This window comes from Lepeophtheirus salmonis, chromosome Z, assembly GCF_016086655.4.
Source record: "Lepeophtheirus salmonis chromosome Z, UVic_Lsal_1.4, whole genome shotgun sequence".
In the NCBI taxonomy this organism is placed as follows: Eukaryota; Metazoa; Arthropoda; class Copepoda; order Siphonostomatoida; family Caligidae; genus Lepeophtheirus; species Lepeophtheirus salmonis.
The window spans coordinates 16,054,077-16,072,918 of NC_092584.1; the positions used below are offsets into that span (position 1 = coordinate 16,054,077).

An 18,842-nucleotide genomic window follows, 5' to 3' on the forward strand; every position below is an offset into this window, starting at 1 on the left:
CCTTCTGGAACACTACGTCCGTGTTCGAATTGTTGGTGTGTACTCATAATAACATGGTAATCTCCGTTAATTTCTTGCTTGCGTTCAAAAGTACTCGGGCAGAAATTTGTTGGGCACGTTCAGTTGTTCAAAAACCTTGGTTTTTGTATAGGAAAAACGAAGTGTAAATTTTTTTTTGCCGCACTCGGTATATAAAGTAGCTTAATTCAACTGAATAAGCATTTCTTAAGAACTATGGATCATAATTTTATTCTTTATCATGAATATATATATATAAAAAAAATAGAGAGAAAAACATTGAAAAAGATTTATGATCAAATCCTCCTCTCCCCCCTAAAAAAACACACATACACAAAGTAAAAGAGTAATAGCTAAGAATATCCAAACTAAAGCACAAAGTACATATGTTTTCAAGCTAATGTATATAAATGTTTCAACATTTATGATTTACTCAAGTGGAAAAAAAATGTACATTATTTAACTCTGTTTGTAGTATTTGTACGATTGTACATACATATAGGTATGATGAGGCAATGGTTTTTCTTGTGGATCTGAATTTGTATAAGCTGCTCTGAACTTTTCTTGTGATAAAATTAATTTATTTTTGATTAAGATGAATAAAAAATATGTATAATGATATATTAAAATTAATTTAAAAAATAAAAGTACTTAAGTGATCTTACAAATTTCCTATATGCTCACATTCAAATAAAAATGGGTTCTTCTTCTTGACAGGATCAGAGCTCAAATAAAAATTAATCAAGAACATATAAAAATATATCAGCAATAGTTGAATTCCTGAATTTTTTTATTTATAAATAGACTTCCTTAAAAACGATTCGAGATAACTCCACAACATATTTCCTGCATATTTTTGGATATATATACTTTTGACAACAAAAGTCCATATATTAGTGACCCATAGAATGTAAAGAGAGGAAAAAAGGAAGGAGGCGGAAGAGTCATCACCTCTCTAATCTCATACTTTAAATAGTGAAAGACGTTTAATTAGACAATTCAATCCCTCATTGCAATGGAAAAGTGAAATTTTCACAAGCAAACTCCTACATTGATAAAAATCGATCTCAGATTCGGGATTCCACTATCAAGAGGGTTTTATTTTGACACCTTTTAAATTCCTATACCCCCAAAGTTTATTTGGTTATAGAGATGCTGTTGTGTCTTGACGAGGGAGAGACACAAACTTATTTATAGTAGGAGAGATCCAGGATGACCGAGAGACATGATGAGAAGAAAAGCGTGGAAGAGTAAAACACTTTTTACAGGAATATCTGTATTATTTATTATACAAAACCATACTCTAATTTATTTACAAAATACATGACTATTTATACTAAGTAAAATACAGTACTTATAATACCTACAAGAAGATAAGAACATGAAAGGAAATATGAAATACATAACAGATGCCATGGAAACTACGGATCCAAACGTCATTTTGAAGAATCAATTCACGGATACACTTCAATAACGGGAGAAGTAGAGACTATTAATATCCTGTATTAGTACAACCAAGTCCCGGTTAGATTCTTAAGAGAAAAATTGTTATTTTTGCCATGAAGAATTGAAAACTTCGTCGTTTCATCTATGTTACCAATGTTCAAAAATTACCCCCGTCCTAAGAATGTTGGAGGAAGAGATCTGGAATAACTTTGATGTAAGACTGAGTCCCTAGGATTGGGTTAATCTAACGTCCTCATGGTATAAGTATAGGTGAAAGATTGAGTGGCTTATCTCGAATAAACAAAGTATAATATACGCAGTAAAGCACAAGAGCCCTCTTCATGACTCCAAGATTAGGTTTCTGTTAACAAATTCAACTCCCTCTCTATCCATGAGAAATACAAATACAAAAAAATGGAACGTTTACCAACAATTATTAGTCAGAACTGGCTCGACATCCTCTCTTCTTGTTCAGATCTCTGGATCTGCCGGTTTTGTTTTCCCATTGTGTTGTTAAACTTGCAAGTGTCGTTTTGTTTTGTTTTTCTATACAAAACATCCTAATAATTGTGTTTAGTTTAAGTAAATTTTTTCATTGATTTTTAAAATTAATTTTTCTGAATAAAAATAATTTAAAAAAAAATTAAATTAAAGAAACTATTGCTATTCACAAAAGTAAATGTTTTGGAAAATAATTTCAATGCAAATTTTATATTTTTTGGAAAAAAATTTCAAAAATCCATAGTTTTTCAAGAAACCATTACATTTTTTTGAAAAAATGAATTCCAAATAATTTTAAAGATCTTAAAAAACTATTGTGATCCACAAAAAATTAAATTTTTTGGAAAAAAAAATCAGATATTAAATTTTTTACTTTACTGCATAATTTGACCGATTGGCGAAAGAAAAATCTAGTAAAAAGCAAACATTACTAAATTTGGGGGAGGATACAACCCCTCCAGAATATCCCCAGCGCGCGGAAACCCCTGCGAAAAGGTTACTCTGAAGCCTTCAGATTGACTAATATTACCCTCCCCTCTGTTCAAGGACTTGTTTAGAATCGAATATATTGTTACTGGGATCAAAAAAGTTATTTACGATATAAAAATTAGAAAAACCTTATTACTGGTGGGCTTGAGAGTCTGATTTTGAGAAGAATACAGTCATTGCATGGTTTCTCAAATGATGAAAAGACGTTTCAACGTTTCTAAGCAAAGGGCATTAGAATGCCCTTTAGAAGGTTTAAAATGCTAAACCTTCTAATCCAGGAGAAGAATAACGTGACGTTAGTCCCCTCATATCCCTGCACTCTAAAGCACAAATGTCGTGATCTTTTCTCGGTATTTCTATAATACGTCATACCTATCCAAGTTTATGTGTACTCTAACTGATATTTAGTTATACTGATTGTCATGATTGTTAAAACATTTTAATTCTTAAATTGTCTTTTAGTAAGAGTTATGTAAATAAAAAATTAACTAATTATATCTCAAATCCTCCTAGCGATTCTATTCTTTTTTTAATATTTATTATCAAAATTCGTTAAATAAGAATATGTTACACGGCACACTAATCTGCTAAATGTATTTTAATCATTTCAAAATGGAGACAAATAATTAGATATTATAGTAATTATTTGTATTTAATGTTTACTGGCTTTCCTTTTGGTATTAACAGCTTTAAACAATATCTATAATCTCCTTTATTTTATATTAAAATGTGTGTGTAATCCATAACTCCATATCGTTTCAAATATTCAAAAAAACGAAATGGTTGATAGTAACGACTTAAATGAATTGTATCTAATGGAGGAAATTCTATGTAATAACATACGAAGAGCATGTTTTTATATATTTTTATTCACCACAAAATTTTATTAAACATGCCCTTTCCTTTTATATTTTATATCGAGCCAAACTTGTGTGTATTTCGCCTAATATTAAATTAGTTTAATTTTCACAAAAAAATATATACAATGTTTGAAGAAGGAGTAGATTACGTTTTATTAGATTAGAAGCAAGGAGTTATAGGGAGTGAGGAAGGAAATAAATGAACAATATATGCTAGAATTACTCCAATATCAATCCATATTTATATGGCAAGCTTTTGAAGCAAAAGTTGATGATTCAACAATTTTCTACACTTTTTATTCAATTTGTCCCTCTCCATTCTCAACGAAGGCTTCAATACGGGGACGAACAGAGGCACAATTGGTCTGGAAGAAGTCAGAGGACAAGATGTTCCACTCCCCCGTGATCACAGCCTTCAGAGCATCGACATTTGTGTGAGAAGTATTGTTTGTCCCGCCCTCCAAGATACACCAAACAGCAAAGTCCAGGGAGTGCATGTTGGGTGAGAAAAAAGACTAGAAGTCTGCCGGCCAGAAGTCAGTCATCTTCTCCCAGCAGAAACGCTGTACCTTCTTTGATATGTGGGCCGAGGTGCCATCTTGCGTCAACGTATAGTTGTCCTGGGGAAACGTGCTCTTCAACCATGGCAATACATGATACCTGAGGACCTTGTAGTAGACATTCATGCTGACTTATTGTAGGCTTAGAAGAAGTAGAGAGGTATCTTGCTACCCTTGGACGCCATGACACGGAGGACCTTGAACTGAGTAGGATATTTGGTCCTGAAGGTTCCCTCGACCTTTGCTCTAGATTCAGCTAAAAAGCAATCATATCTCCTGTTTAAAACAGCGTCCACTGTGAAGATATTCTTGTGGAAGTAAATATTGTGCGTGGAGGAGACTGCACAACCTCTGCCGTTTTGTTTCTTGCTCGTACATTTTTGTTCACAGAAGAAAAAAAAATCAAATTGAAGGTTTTTGTCCGCTCTTTTAGAACTGATGCTAGGCGACCTCGAAAAGTTTTCTAAATTTTGAGTCCTCACCCTATAATACTATTTATTTTGTGGACTTCAATTATTTTAAAAGGTTTTCCTAACAAGAATGAAAACTTGTTGATTCTAACTAGTGAAAGCAGAATTCATTTATTTAACATGTAAGGTACATCGTAAATAGTTCTAGGATATTTCTTCCTGGGAATTTTTGCCCAGATAACTTAGCAGATAAATATTGTCATTAATGATTTTTGTCTCTTATTAAATCCCTCATACATGAATTAATTAAAAAAATATATCTTCTCACATATAATTTAAGGTTTAAAATAGGTTTCCCTCCACTGAATGTCATTTGTAAGTCATTTATGGGTTCATTAGCGTAAAATGAGCACATTTAATTCAATTTAAATGTCTTTAATATAAACAATATTTATACATAAAATGTTAAAATGTCCTCATATCAAGTTATTCCATCTTAAAAGAAAAGAATTACAAAGGACTTGAAGTGAAGGAAGACTCAATTTAAGAGCCAACGTACATTTATGCTATAATATCTAAGTGAGGGGAAAAAATTCATGGGGATAATCTTTTGGTACTAGAGTATATATGTATATTTACAGTCTACACACACATCCCTTAGGCTAGGATCTTTTCTAGTTGTTTTTATTAAAGCTAGAGGAATGAATCCTGGCATATTACTATTCAAATGACAGATGAAATCCTATTAATTAATGGTATATAATTAAATTATTCCACGAATGAACCTAATCATAATTAATGAACTGTTAATTAATGTTGTATCATCACACATTGTACTTTGGTATATATATGTATATAACAATACAACAAAAAGTTGCTAATTTGCATGAGATATGCAAATTAATAACTTAATTCCTCAGAAAAATCAAAAATAAAATTAGCTGTTAGTTCATTTAATGACGTAGTTGCTTTCATAATTGATAATTAATACAATTCGACTAATAATAATGGTTATAATACTTAATAGCCAAATTTAGATTACTTTTGAAATGATCTAAATTGTGTACGCTTAAAAAGGCTAATATCAAGGCGGTGGGATTCTTTATTCTCAATTTTATATAGCAAAAGGTGAGCAAGTGATGTATGCCACCATTTTGGCGCACTCTCTACGTAAACGCGGGAATAAGATAGCTCTTTTTTTTTCTTTGTTAGAAAAAAACTGCAATCCATGTACGAACTTGTTTTCCCAAATATTTGAAAAAGGCAACGAGACTTCACAAGGAGCAAAAACATACCAATTGAAAAAACTCTGGGTCAAGTTCGTACGCAAGGTAAGGTGGGAGTTTGAGCCATTTAATGGTGATTATGAAGCAACAGCAATGCAAGCTGACGTTAAAGGTCGAACTGCCAATTTTGACTACTTCATCTCGGCCGTGCTTTCGACCTCTAAACTTGCAGGATCTCAATACAATGAATATTTTTGTTTGTGGTACGATCGAACGACTAAACAACACAACTCCCTGCAAAACCAAATACGAACTTATCAGTTCGATAAAGAAGGAATTCCTGAATCTGCCAAGGGAACTAGTGGCAAAAGTTTTGCTCGCCCTTTCAGCCTCCTATAGATATTGTAATTCAGGCTTGAGGTGATTTTAAAAAGTTAAATAAATTCGAATCCAAATAGCTTTTACAATCTATTTTTATTATTTTAATTTGATTTCTGGTTGGAAAGAAATTTACATTCGAAAATAAATCCTTTTCACAGTACAGATAACTTTTTCACCCTGTAGTTGCTTATTCTCGAAATTGATACCAATAATTTTAGGAGTCGGGAGCAAGACTTTCAAAAATTGTTTTCAAGAATTACATGCATTCTTGATGTGTTTAACAAAAATATCATTTATACCTTTCATGCAATATTAAAACATATATGAAAAAACTGCCTCACGGCAACGCTTGCAGTTAATGAAGACATTTTGTAGAAGAACAATGAAGGAAAATTTATTATCTTCTTAGCAATTTTTGACATTCCTAAGGATATAAAAACAGCACCCAGATAAAATGTTCCATACACTTATTTTATTGTAAAGGAAAAAAAACGAAATTGCAAGTTTCACCGATTTCTTTTTTTTGTTGCCAATAACTTTTTGATTTTTAATAAATTTAGTTATTCGTATAGTTGTTTTTTTTTAAGACGCCAGTCATTTTTTAATTTATAGTTCAACACCCTATTTAGTCTCCTTGAGCTCCAAAAGTTTGGAGTGGTTCAGTCTCGGAATTACAAGTAATAATAAGTTCATTTTTATATTAAAAAATTTGAGTTCATCGAAAATGGTGGTACTGTTTCTTCGGAATGAGTTTTGACATTTAGATGGTAGTGTCAATGAAGTTCAACCCTCAGAATATGTCTCTTGACCGACTCCTGACTTAATTAAGAATAAAATGCAAGAGCTGATATCGTTTAGCATCAAGAAAATATGAATATAGTCCATTCATGAATTACTCTAGATACGTAGTGACGAATTATCAACTTAAATGTTGTTCTTTGTATGAGAGTAATTTCGAAGTGTTTTAAAGAAAGATACCAACCATTTCTTCCTACGATAGTCAAGATAATTTTATTGGGGGATAATGACTTTATAGCTAAATAAAGGGAACGACAACAGGCAGCAACATTCAATATCAAGAATTTATCTTCATACAATTCATAGACATATATAAATGCAATATTTATCAGAGCCTTTTTAGATCCGTCTTCCTATGAATTACTCGGCAGAAGAAGGGAGGCAGGCATTTCATTAATAGTCATTTGGATGGATTTTTTGTACAAAGCTTTCTGATAACTGGATCCCAATTCACTTATCTTTCCTATTCCTAGGAATTCATATTTTTCCATTTAAATTTATAACCCACACGACTTCAGATACTTTTTTCTGGTTCTATTCAATGGAACTTGCTCTTTTTTAGTCTTCACTCAATGAATATCATCTCTTTTAATGGAAGGATCCCTCATTGTACAAATGCCCATTTCCCCTCTATATTTGTGATAGTGAATTCCGTCCTCCTGAGCCATTGCCTCTATGTTCAAGAGTACACAAATTACTCCAGAACTTCTACAAAATCATTGCATACCTCTATAAAACTAAAGAGTGTTGTAAAATGACAAAATAATCGACTGAGGAACAGAGAGATTTTTCATCCTCTATTGAAATCCCCTACAGCGAAATTCTAGAGTCATTTTCTCTTTCAGTCAACTCTGCTTTGTCTTCTATTACAAGAAAACCATTTCCTGCAGTCCTTCAATTTCTGTGAGGTATACAGGGAGCGGGGATCAAATTATCGCCTACTTTAAACCTTGATAACCTGAAGACGACATTATCAAAAAAAAACGGTTAACCAATAGGAAAGCTATTCTCGTCAGCTGACGATACGTCGTTCAGTTAGCATCATGCCGTCATCATATTAGAAGATAAAGAGCTATAAGTGAAACGAGGAGCTTTCGAGATCCGCTGTAGTCATCGCATTGGTTAATAATGGAGGTGAAATCTCCAATTCAACGATTGCTTCAACCTTAGGAGTGAATTTACAGACTGTTCAGCGTATCCGTAAGAAGCTAGAGGACACCTGGGATGTTGATGCAACCATAAAGAGGGCATCCAAGGAGGAGAAGGCGACAGGAAGGTCAGGGACACCAGCTTTGTCGACAAGGTGAAGAAGATGGTTGAGGATGCCCCTACCAGGTCCATGAAGGCAATGGCGAGGGATTTGGGCTGCCATGAGAAAACAATAAGGGACTGTGTATCTTAGGATTTAAGGTGCAGGAGCTACAAGATGCAGGTGGGCCAGATCTTGACCCAGAAGGCAAAGGACAACAGGCTGATGAAGTCAACAAAATTGCTCAACAAGCTCAAGCACCCAAAGCAGCCCGGGATGCTGTGGTTTTTCTCTGATGAAAATCATTTCTGTCAAGATCAGAAGGTCAACAAGCAGAACAACAGGTGGATAGCCACCTGCACCAGCCATGCGAAGAAGGTAATGAAGACCAAATTCCCTGCTATGGTCATGGTGTTTGGAGTGGTCAGTAATGAAGGTCATGTTATGCCTCCCCACATGTTTGAAACGGGTCTAAAGGTCAATACAGAGGTTTACCTGGATGTTATGGAAAAGGTGGTTCTGCCCTGGATCCAAGGGGGGCTGGAGACAAGCCTTAGGTGTGTCAACAGGACTCAGCACCCTGCCATGTGTCCAAAATCTCCATGTAGTGGCTAACCAAGAACTGTTATGACGTCGTAACCAAGGATTTGTGGCCTCCTAACTCTCCCGACCTTAATCATTTGGACTATTTTGTCTGGGGCTATGTCGAGAGACATACCAACAGACATCCCCATAGTACCAAGGCCAGCCTGATGGACTCCATCACGGAGGTATTCGGCAACATGGCCAATGAGATGGTCAGAAGAGCCTGCGGCCGGTTCAGAGGCCGTATTGAGGCTGTTATTGATGCCAACGGTAATTTAGATCGAATGAATTGCTACTCTATACCTATTTCCTCGTCATAGTTTTGATTTTCAAAAAAAAAGTTAAAAAATGTACATTTTGTGTTGTTTTTTGTAGAAAAATAATTTGGTGACAATTTGATCCCCGCTCCCTATATAACGCTGAAATCAAAAGTAATCAAAACTAAAATGGCGAAAGAGACTTATTCAAAGCATCATACTCTGTTCTGTTAGCTAGATAATTACATGAATTCTATAGTGATTATATTCGAGATAGTGAGCAATTAAGATCTCATTCCTGGTTTATGTTTTTCAATTGATCATTCCTTCTTTAATAAATAATATTCAAATATTCTTAATATAATATTGATTTCTCCGCTAGATTGATTATTTTTTATTACAAAAATATATATAATAGTATTAATAGATTTATGTATATCCTCATCGAAAGAAAATATATTGAAAAAAAACTCATAAATGACTAGATGTAGATATAGGCGTTTAAACTTACAATGTATCTAATAAATAGTATTCTTTCTTATGAATAAACGTAGATATAGGTACAATGTAGATAGATGTTCTTCTTTTTTCTTTCTCTTACCAACAAGGGTAGATTGAAAATTCCCTTTTATAAAGTCACGGGCTCAGTTCAAAACAAAATAATAATTAAATGGGAAGTCAAAAATAAGCCGGAATGGTTTAATTATGAGTTTGACTCAAGAATCAAAAACACTTCGAATTCAGAGTCGGAAGCTCAAGCCTTCAGATAATTTATACATATGTGACGCACATATACAGGAAGCTGCATTTTTGGCAGGCATCATTGCCTCGTCAGTTACTCAAGGATCGATTAAATCCAATTGAATCTCTTCCACCAACTGAATTTAGGTATGTTAATATGATTAAACTAAATCGTGTAGTAAACACATATCTTAATGACTTGGTTGCACCAACCCGACTCTCTTTTAAGCTTATAACATCATTACATTTAAGCCCAATTAAATTTTATGTCTGGTAACTCCTGGAGAAATCCCCAGGAGTGTCCTTAAATTTCAGAAAACTGATACAAAATCCATTATGTATGAACATTCATAGTGTTAATCTACAAGTATATTTCAGAGTAACGTTCAGGATAGGAAAGAAATCTTTTTGAGGAATCCTTGACATGCAACTGCCCCAACTTCAGAGACCACGGGAAGGACAAAGTCCGATAATACTTCCCCCCATTCATCGTCTGGCAATTTGCTTTCAATTTCTTCAAACAAATGGATTTCATCGTGCCGTTGGTAATCATTATTTCATCAAAGTATACCCGTCAACAGTCTGGCATGCAATCAATGAAGTAGCAAAGGGTATGTGAATTCATCCAATTTTCGAGTCTTGAAGAATCCCAACGCATTACTCATATGTTATTTTTCAACACAGGTATGTCAGGAACTCTGGTATAGTAGATGCCACTCATACTCAGATAAAAAACCACAGATAAGGTCGACTATTACTGAGCTGTTCTTCAATCGTAAATATTAACATTCAATTAATTTTGTCATCCTTTGTGATCACAGAAAAAGAATCTTGTATTTCATATGCAGATAGTGCTCATGACTCGAAGATATTTAATGAAAGTAGACTAAATAATATTCTCAAGAAAAGAGCCCCTTTTCTTGATTGGTGATGAAGGCATTGCATGCTCTAACACTCTTCTAACAGTTGTTGTACATGCACAAATTGATAAAATTGAAGATGTAGCTAAAAAGCAAAAGGTCATTGCTTTCGACAAAGCTCTCAAGAAAGCCTGAATTTTAATAGAACATACATTTGGCGTCCTCAAAAAACAACTTCCTGAACTTCTATTCGAATTGAGATGTTCCAAGCTGGGAAATGTTTGAGAAATTGTGGGAAGTACAATTGTTCTACACAATCTTTAAATTTATTTAAGAGAAGAAATTAAGCCTACCTCTGTAATGGAGTCATTGAAGAGGTTTTAAACTCTTATGTGAGAAGAATGAAGTTAATTTTTACTGCTGTTCTTAATATTTGAGCGTGTATCACCTTGTTTTGCCATTGCAGCCTCACTCAAACAATGTGTTAGCATAAATATTTTATAAAAGTTTCTTCTATTTGGACTCGACCAGTTTCTTTTCAAATGCAATTTTTTCCAGTTCACAATTAGCAACTTCTTCCTTAAAGTTTAAAATTTCCTTTTCTATAAGAGCAGCCGCTGTTTTAGATTTTGCTGTTTTTAGCTCTTCCTCCCTGAGTTTCTTCTTGAAAGATTTTTCATCTTCTTCAATACTGAGCAATACCTTATTTAATGGATTTGCATTATTTACAACATTTATTTTCTCATTATGGAAGGACTTTATCAACTTTGCTTCGTACTCATACCTGTCTTGAACATAGCTTCCTAACGCTGTGCTATATATCTTTCGGCACCTATATTTTGAAAAGTATATACATAAATTTGTAAGAATACATATGAAGCCTTTTTTTCTTTAAAAGCACGTACGTTTAATTTGTTTTTGCGTACTTCCTTCGTTGTTGATGACTTGCTGGATATTCTCATCTTCTCGCAGGAAAGATTGTTCAGCCTGCTTCCCTTCCTGTCGGGTTTCAATTCCAAGTACATTTGTCAGAGGTCCATCAAATTCAGTAATTATTGGTCAATCTTGATCAGGAGTTTCAAAATTTAAATCAGGATGTTCATATTCGTTTTCTTTAGTTACCTGGGCACGTAACAAAGTCTGATGACTGCTATAATTTTGAGAATCTGTAAATGTTGTTTAAAGATTCGTTCCCATATTGGCAAATATTATATGCTAATCTAAAAGAAACATTTGAAATCATAATTATCACAATGTTCCGTTCTTTGTCATTAAAACTATATTAATTAGTTACAAAAATCAGACTCTTGTAAAACCTTAGCTTATTCAACAACTTTTATTCTTTACCTCATGTTGAACTCCCGACTAACTCGTGATTCCTCCTCAAGAGATGAAAGAAACTCTCAATAAATTGCATAAATTATTGGAGACATTTCAGTAACGAAGATGCACTTGCAAGTCTAAGAGATTTAACTTTTATATTTTCAGCTTTATTTTCCATAATTTAGCCAATTTGTTAGCTAATCAAATGATAAGGCAGAGTAAGTATTACCCAATGAGGTGATAGAGTAAAGAAACCATGCTTCCCCCACTGCATTTCTGCCGCCTGTGGCCTTAAAGAACTCGAGCTTTTCCGTAAAGACTCCAGGAAAAATGATGCAGGCAATAGAGAAAGTCCATAGGGCAATGAGGTATAGCTCTACTTTTACCGATGCTCCACCAAAAATTGACCAATTGTCTCCTTTAAATCAATATTCTACAAAAAACAAAAACTTAGATTTGCAACATTTAAAAAGCAAAAAGTCATAACATTGTTCCATGGAGATCCTAGAAACCGTCTCTGCCCAGTCGGAGATTACAGGAAAAAGATGAACCGTGTATAAAGTTTACCGAGAGGATCGGGAATCCTCTATACCAGTGGGACTCGGGATGTTTATTCTTCTGTTATTAATTATTATCATAATAAGTGAACAAGATTCCCGCACTGTGACGTCAAAAAGAGATGGGAAAATTGAAGGAAAGAAAAAAAAAACAGAGGAAATATAATTACTGGAGTGTAAAGTTTTTGACTGGAGAGCAAAGGGAAGAGGGGGGGGGGGGGAGGAATTTAATAATTTAATTATTCATCAATATTATATGCAAATTTAATCAGCCTCTTGTAAATATCCCATGTGTCGTACAGGGCCGTGCAAAATTATTTCCTGATGATGTAAATATACTTTTTAAGAGTTTTTGTGGCAATTAATCTGATTGTTTCGTATTTTTACTGTTAAAATAAACAAAAATCCTTCCTGTGAGAGCGTAACAACTTCCACACGTGAGACCATGTCCAATCAGGAAACAAAGAGGATCGAAATTGCAGCCTTCCTCCGAGGGGGAGTGCCTCCTAACAACATTAAGGAACAGGTTGGGGCCTCGTTGAAGACAATTTACAACGTTAGCAAGCACTTGGAGGCTGGGGGTGATCTCAAGCATTCCTCTGGGGGCTGTTTCAACAAGGCAGTAAAACAAGCCCACCTGCTTCGGTGATGATGTTGTCTCGTTCAACAGGAAGGCCAATGGTTCCCCACTAGCTACAGATTAACAGCGGAGGATTATGTGAAGATTCTGGCGTCCAAGGTCCTTCCGTGGATCAAATCCAAAGTGGCAACTCTCCTTGGGTTTTTCAACAGAGCCCAAACCCAGAAAACTCAGGATCTTAATTTTGGCCCACTAGGACTACTGGCCCCTCAGAGCCCAGTTCTTAACCCACTAGACTTCTCTATCTAGGCGCACGTGGACACCAAGGCCTGCAAAAAACGACACAAGAACATAAATGCCTTAAAGGCTGCTGTCAACAAGGCCTGGGCCTCCATGGACGCCGATTACATCCAGCAAGTCTGTGGTAGCTTCAGACGTCGCCTGACCAGTGTCATTGAGTCAAATGGTGGCTACATTGATTAAATTTGATCACAAACTATTTTATTATTCTAAAAATGTATGAATAAATTGTTTCTCAAGTCATTCGAAATGTTATTATTGTCTGCAATATGTTCTGAACAAAAATTGGTAAATAATTCTGCACGGCCCGGTATTTAAGTTTACATTTTCAATTGTTTTTACCTTTAAATATTGGTTGTATCTTCAAAGTCGACAAAGTGGCAGCTAAACAAATTCTTCGCTGTTAGATTTACAAGTATCTGGCATTAAATTATTTTAATTTTCTATTGTATATGTTTACATGTTGATTGATTTATAATAAACCTAAGAAAAAATAAAATAATATTGCTCTAGTTTTTACAGTCTTAAATTACAGTGCACAATGTATGTGGTTGGATTAATGAAAAGTTATACACTTAGATTAAATACATAAATATGTAATTTTATACAGTACTTAAATGATAATACTATAAACATTTTTACTTTAAAAGTTTTTTTAATAAATGTTTCTTTTTCTTTTTTTTCATTTACAGAGAATGAATTAATCTTTCGTGATCACACCGAGGGTCTTTCTTTACTTAAATTACATTCAGCCTCAAATTTTTCAATAACACAAATCGTTACAAACACTACTTTTGTAAGTATATATTTATAATTAGTTAGTAATATTCCGAAATAGTATTGGTTATGACCGATATTTTTGCTGTCTAGATTTTTGCCAATGGTAATTTTACTTTGTGGAGATTTTTCCGTATGAGATATTCGGCGCTTTTTTATTTTCGTATATTATCAGTTCGAACTTTACTCTCGTAAAACAGAAAATAGAAAAATAATGGCGAAATTATTAATAAATAATATTACAGAAGGAATAGTGAATTAGTTATTATAATACCGTCTGGTAGCGACCTTTCTCCAATCACGTAGCCTGTTCTAGTGAAAAACATCATTTCTGAAGAAAAATTCCTGTTGGTCAACTCATATGAACTGTGTACAATTATATAACTATTGTATTTGTAATTTGATACCAATATAACGTGATTTTTTAAGCAACTCTTCCATTTTGGGATAATATTTGAAATAGGAAAAAATCGACCAAATTTATAGAATGTAAAATCAAAGAAGAACAGGGGTGACTAAACATTAATCATGTTAATATTATTTTATTGTTCTCCTAGCTATATAATTAATCTGATCGAGATACAACCGTAAAATTCGAACTGATAATATAAAAACATAAAAAAATTCCGAATATGTCTTGCGGTAAATCTCCTGATGGATAAATTACTGGTAGTGAAAATGTTTTCTTTCAAATTATGAAGTACTAGTCTGGTTCTAGGGAGATGCCTCGGGATTGTCATGGGAATTTCAAACATGGTGCATTTGTATGAAAAATTGTGAGTATATGTTTTTTGGGTGCTGATTCAGAATCTCTATTTAAAAAATTGAAATTCGGTGGTTGGTGTGGTACTGTTTTGCACCATTCATTTTCTAGAAAAACCTCAACTTTTGAGCTTAAGTAAACATGGGAAATACGGCACGCACTCAAATTAATTCTAGTACATTGTGCAGAGCATTTCGCTAAATCATGAAATCTTTATTTTTGTAAAATATTTTTGCTAAAAAAGTTTTATGTGTGTAACTTTTATTGCAAATTTCGAATTTGGATTCCAAATTCAAGAGAAAAAACAAACACAATTTGTTCATTTTTTTTTTTTTACAAAGTTTGTATAATTTAAATACCTGCGCCTCAAAAACCTTACCTTAGTTTTTCGGCTAAAAGAACGCTCCAGACACGTGTAGACTTGCAATTTTTTGCACAGAGAAAGAAAATTGAAAGTTTAAACGTTTCTAGAGTTCAAACTTTGATATGAGACAAAAAATTGCTCAAATATTCAAATCACTCCAATAGTATCTCCGAAAACATGCTAAGAATTTGAAATTTGATAATTTTTATTCGATTTTCTGAATCAACACCCGAAAAAACATTTATCTCATGAGTTTTATCAGTTTTAAGTTTATATTTCTTGAAGTTGAAAATGCTCAGAAACGCACGTGTGCTCCTGTGAGAATCCCTAAACATGCTAGACTGTTCCAAACTGTCAGTGCCACCAACTGAGTATATTATAATCTTTTGAATATAATAAGTAAATTTTATTTATAATACAAAAACTGTATTAGGGGCCATGTGCAATATATAATATATAAATCTATTTTAGAGAATAGAAAAAATCGATTTTGAAAAGCCTTTGAGTATTTGTACTACGCTATACTTCTAACAACTTGATTATGCAGACTTTAGTTATTTGTATACTTGGATTAATGTATCTTTATTTGATATAAAGTTATAATCTACAAATGTTACTGCCGCATAAACCATCCTATACGACAGCTAAAGGAAGAAAAAAAAATCCATTCTTAAGTACAGTAAAGTAAATATTAATATAACAAGAAATGCGGGAGAACGTTGCAGATACGGAGAGTATTGTCTGTTTAGTTAATTATAGTTTTGGCTCTATAATTAGCCTATGATTATAAAAAAAAGTAATTAAAATTAACTGGGGTATAATGCAAATGTAACCATAATTGTACCATTCTATTAATTAGGTGCATAAATCATGAAAAGTATAAAGGGAATTATTGCTTAGATATTTACACTTTTAGTAGACAATATTATTGTCAAACCTGTAATATAAAAAAACTGAAAAAGTGACTTGTAAAATACACATAAAAATATTTTTTGACAACCTCCAAATAGAGATAGAACATGGCATGGACCTTCACTCAAACTCCCCAGGTACGGTATTATTACATTTGTATTACCCGAAAAGATTTGAAATCCGAACCAGCTTCGGTTTAAGGATCTTATAAAACTTATACTTAATCCCAGTTATTATTGTGATTATTTTTTGAAATGATATCTAGATTAACAGGTATATCTCATAAATATTCCTCATGGTGTTACAACAGACGTTGTTACCTTTATTATATCACGCAACCTCGTCTCCAAAAATAAACTTGGGGAAAAGGCCCATAATCTATTGGTAGTTGGCCAATTCTTCCCATCTATGGAACTATTGTTCATTGATTGTTGAGAATTGTTCTCAAATGGAAAGTAGTTGACTATAATTCAACCAATCAACATTCAGAACTGTAATTGGATGTCAGCTGTCCTATTGTTTTTCTATAATCAGTGTGCTTAACATTGATTGCTTGGAAAAAAAAGTAGTTGAACTATGAAAAGTTTTTAACTAATATTTCATAATAATTCAAAAGTTGGAAGAATTATCGAACTACCAACTAATTTGGACATATTTTGTTTCTTTTTGGAGGAAAGGTTTCGATATAAAATAATAAAAATAATGAGGTGTCCAATGTTATTATAACAATAATTCAAATAATAAATAATATGTGATTATGTTTAATGGTAATGACATTTGGTTATTTATTATTTCGACATCTTTCATCCGTAAAAATGAAGCCTTAATCCGGATCCTATTTGATTTAGGTCCGGACTTTAGATAAAATGCTAATAAAATGAAATAGTTTAATTTTGGATCGGGTTCTAAATGTTTGATTTGCCAAAATTTACTCGAATATTCTTTTTTAAAGATCCGAACCAATCCGGATTCGAAAAAATGAGGATCTGTCCAATTTTAATTCTAACTTTTAGTTCTAACAATCTGTAATTAATTACTGTTTTTATCATATCATTGTTTGAATTACAACCAATCAGAAAACCAAATAATCTTCAAAAACAAAGCTGAATGCGGATTAGTGTAATACATATTCGTTGCTGGTAAGTAAAAACAAAAGACAAGAAAAAGTACGTAAGAAATGCAGATTTATTGTTACATAACGATGACGTTTATTAGCTTAGTTTCTAAATGACATACAATTATACTTAAGCAATGAATTATGCAGTTTTCCAACTATTATTTCACGCATGACTTTGTTTAGTACTTTTTAATAGCTCAAACCATGGTACTCTAAGCATACAATAATAGTCCGTATCTGCAAGCAGATTTGTACTTTTGTTGAAAGTCTCAAAAATTAGTTTTCGAGTAACTATTGCGACTAAAATTGTTTAACTAGTGATATCATCTGTCTCTGGGTTTGTTAAATATTTCATTCATGTAACCATTTGTATATATCTTCTTCAAAAAGAGTAACATTTATAGATAGTTATAACCAATTTTGATACACATACTTAATTTGTAAATATTTGTAATGAAAAATCTGTTGAAACGTATCTCGATCATCCTTTTTAGATCAAATATTAATCCAAATAGTTTATCCGGTTTTTGAAAACGATGTGGATACCTTAGCTTGAAGAGACGCATATTATATAATTAAGAATCTAATACTCAATTCGACATAATTTTACTTTGTTTAAATCTGTTGCTCGTTGTAGATTTCCCACTAGTGATAGGCTTAATTAGTTTTTTTCTTTAAAGATTAAACTATAATTTACTGAAGGATTGTATTAATCAATCCTTAGAATCTTCAAAAGCTTGAAAAATATTAATTTTTTATGTTTTTTTTTTATTTTCATTGTGATAATAATGAGGAGTTTATCAGTCTTTTAAAGAAAAAGTCATTTTTGTCCTTGGATATTATAATTACAGTTCATTTTTTACGACTCAGAATACAGAAGACATTTAAATAATTTTCACATCTGGAATCATAAGCTTACAAACTATGTAATATATTTTTTCTCTTATTAAATTCTTCCAAAACTAAAATAAAAATAAATTATGTAGATTTTGATAAAAATAACTTTTTTAACAAAGCACATTGTAGACTGTAAACGTATAAATAATATAAATATTTTTTTGTGTTAAAATAATCTGAAAAAAAAACATTTCAATTCATTGTTGACAATTGTTATCACACATGGAATCCAGAACGGTCAAACAGATCCGTATAAAAGTTAAGCAATAGACGTATAAAACAACCAAGCATTGTTTTATGTATTGTTAGAGCCTCTGAGGACATTAAAAGCTTGTTTTTAAGCGAAATAAAACCCTTTTTTCTGTATATATATCTCACCTTCTTTCTGTCTTCCTTCTGTTTCTCACAATAAGTGTCATACCAATTGCCATTTATGAGTATGAACTATGAGACTATCACTGTTGTATTATTTCTTCACAATTTTTTAAATGAATTAAATGTTACTCAAATCTACTTAGTATTTTATTCCCAACTGAATTATAATCAAAGATATTCAAAATGCTATCCATTCATTCTAAGACTTATTGTACCTACAATTCTAATATAATAAGAAAAAAAGGTTTGAATATACTTATAGTCTCGTCTAAGGCAAAATATTTTTTCCACAAGTTATTCCTTAATCTTTGACAACCTTAATTTACTTTTGGACTCCATTGACTTTGTGGTGTCGTAGTAAGTATTAAATAAGGAATAAATGATCCTTTACTCCTACGAGTAAAGGATGATAGCTTTGGTAAATAAAAACATATATTAAGGCAGGAAGCACTCTCCCTGAATCAGGTAACAACTGAAAAAATATGGGCCCTCCTTT

The 18,842-nt window shown here is 32.7% G+C and overlaps 1 protein-coding gene across 1 annotated transcript in view; it reads left to right on the forward strand.

The window, feature by feature from the left end:
* Nucleotides 1-18,842, forward strand: part of LOC121130290 (inactive dipeptidyl peptidase 10) — a 463,275-nt gene that overhangs the window by 383,017 nt on the left and 61,416 nt on the right. The window contains exon 4 of the mRNA XM_071893684.1: nucleotides 13,834-13,937. Within this exon, the coding sequence (XP_071749785.1) occupies nucleotides 13,834-13,937 (104 nt within the window). The remainder of the gene's footprint in view (nucleotides 1-13,833; nucleotides 13,938-18,842) is intronic.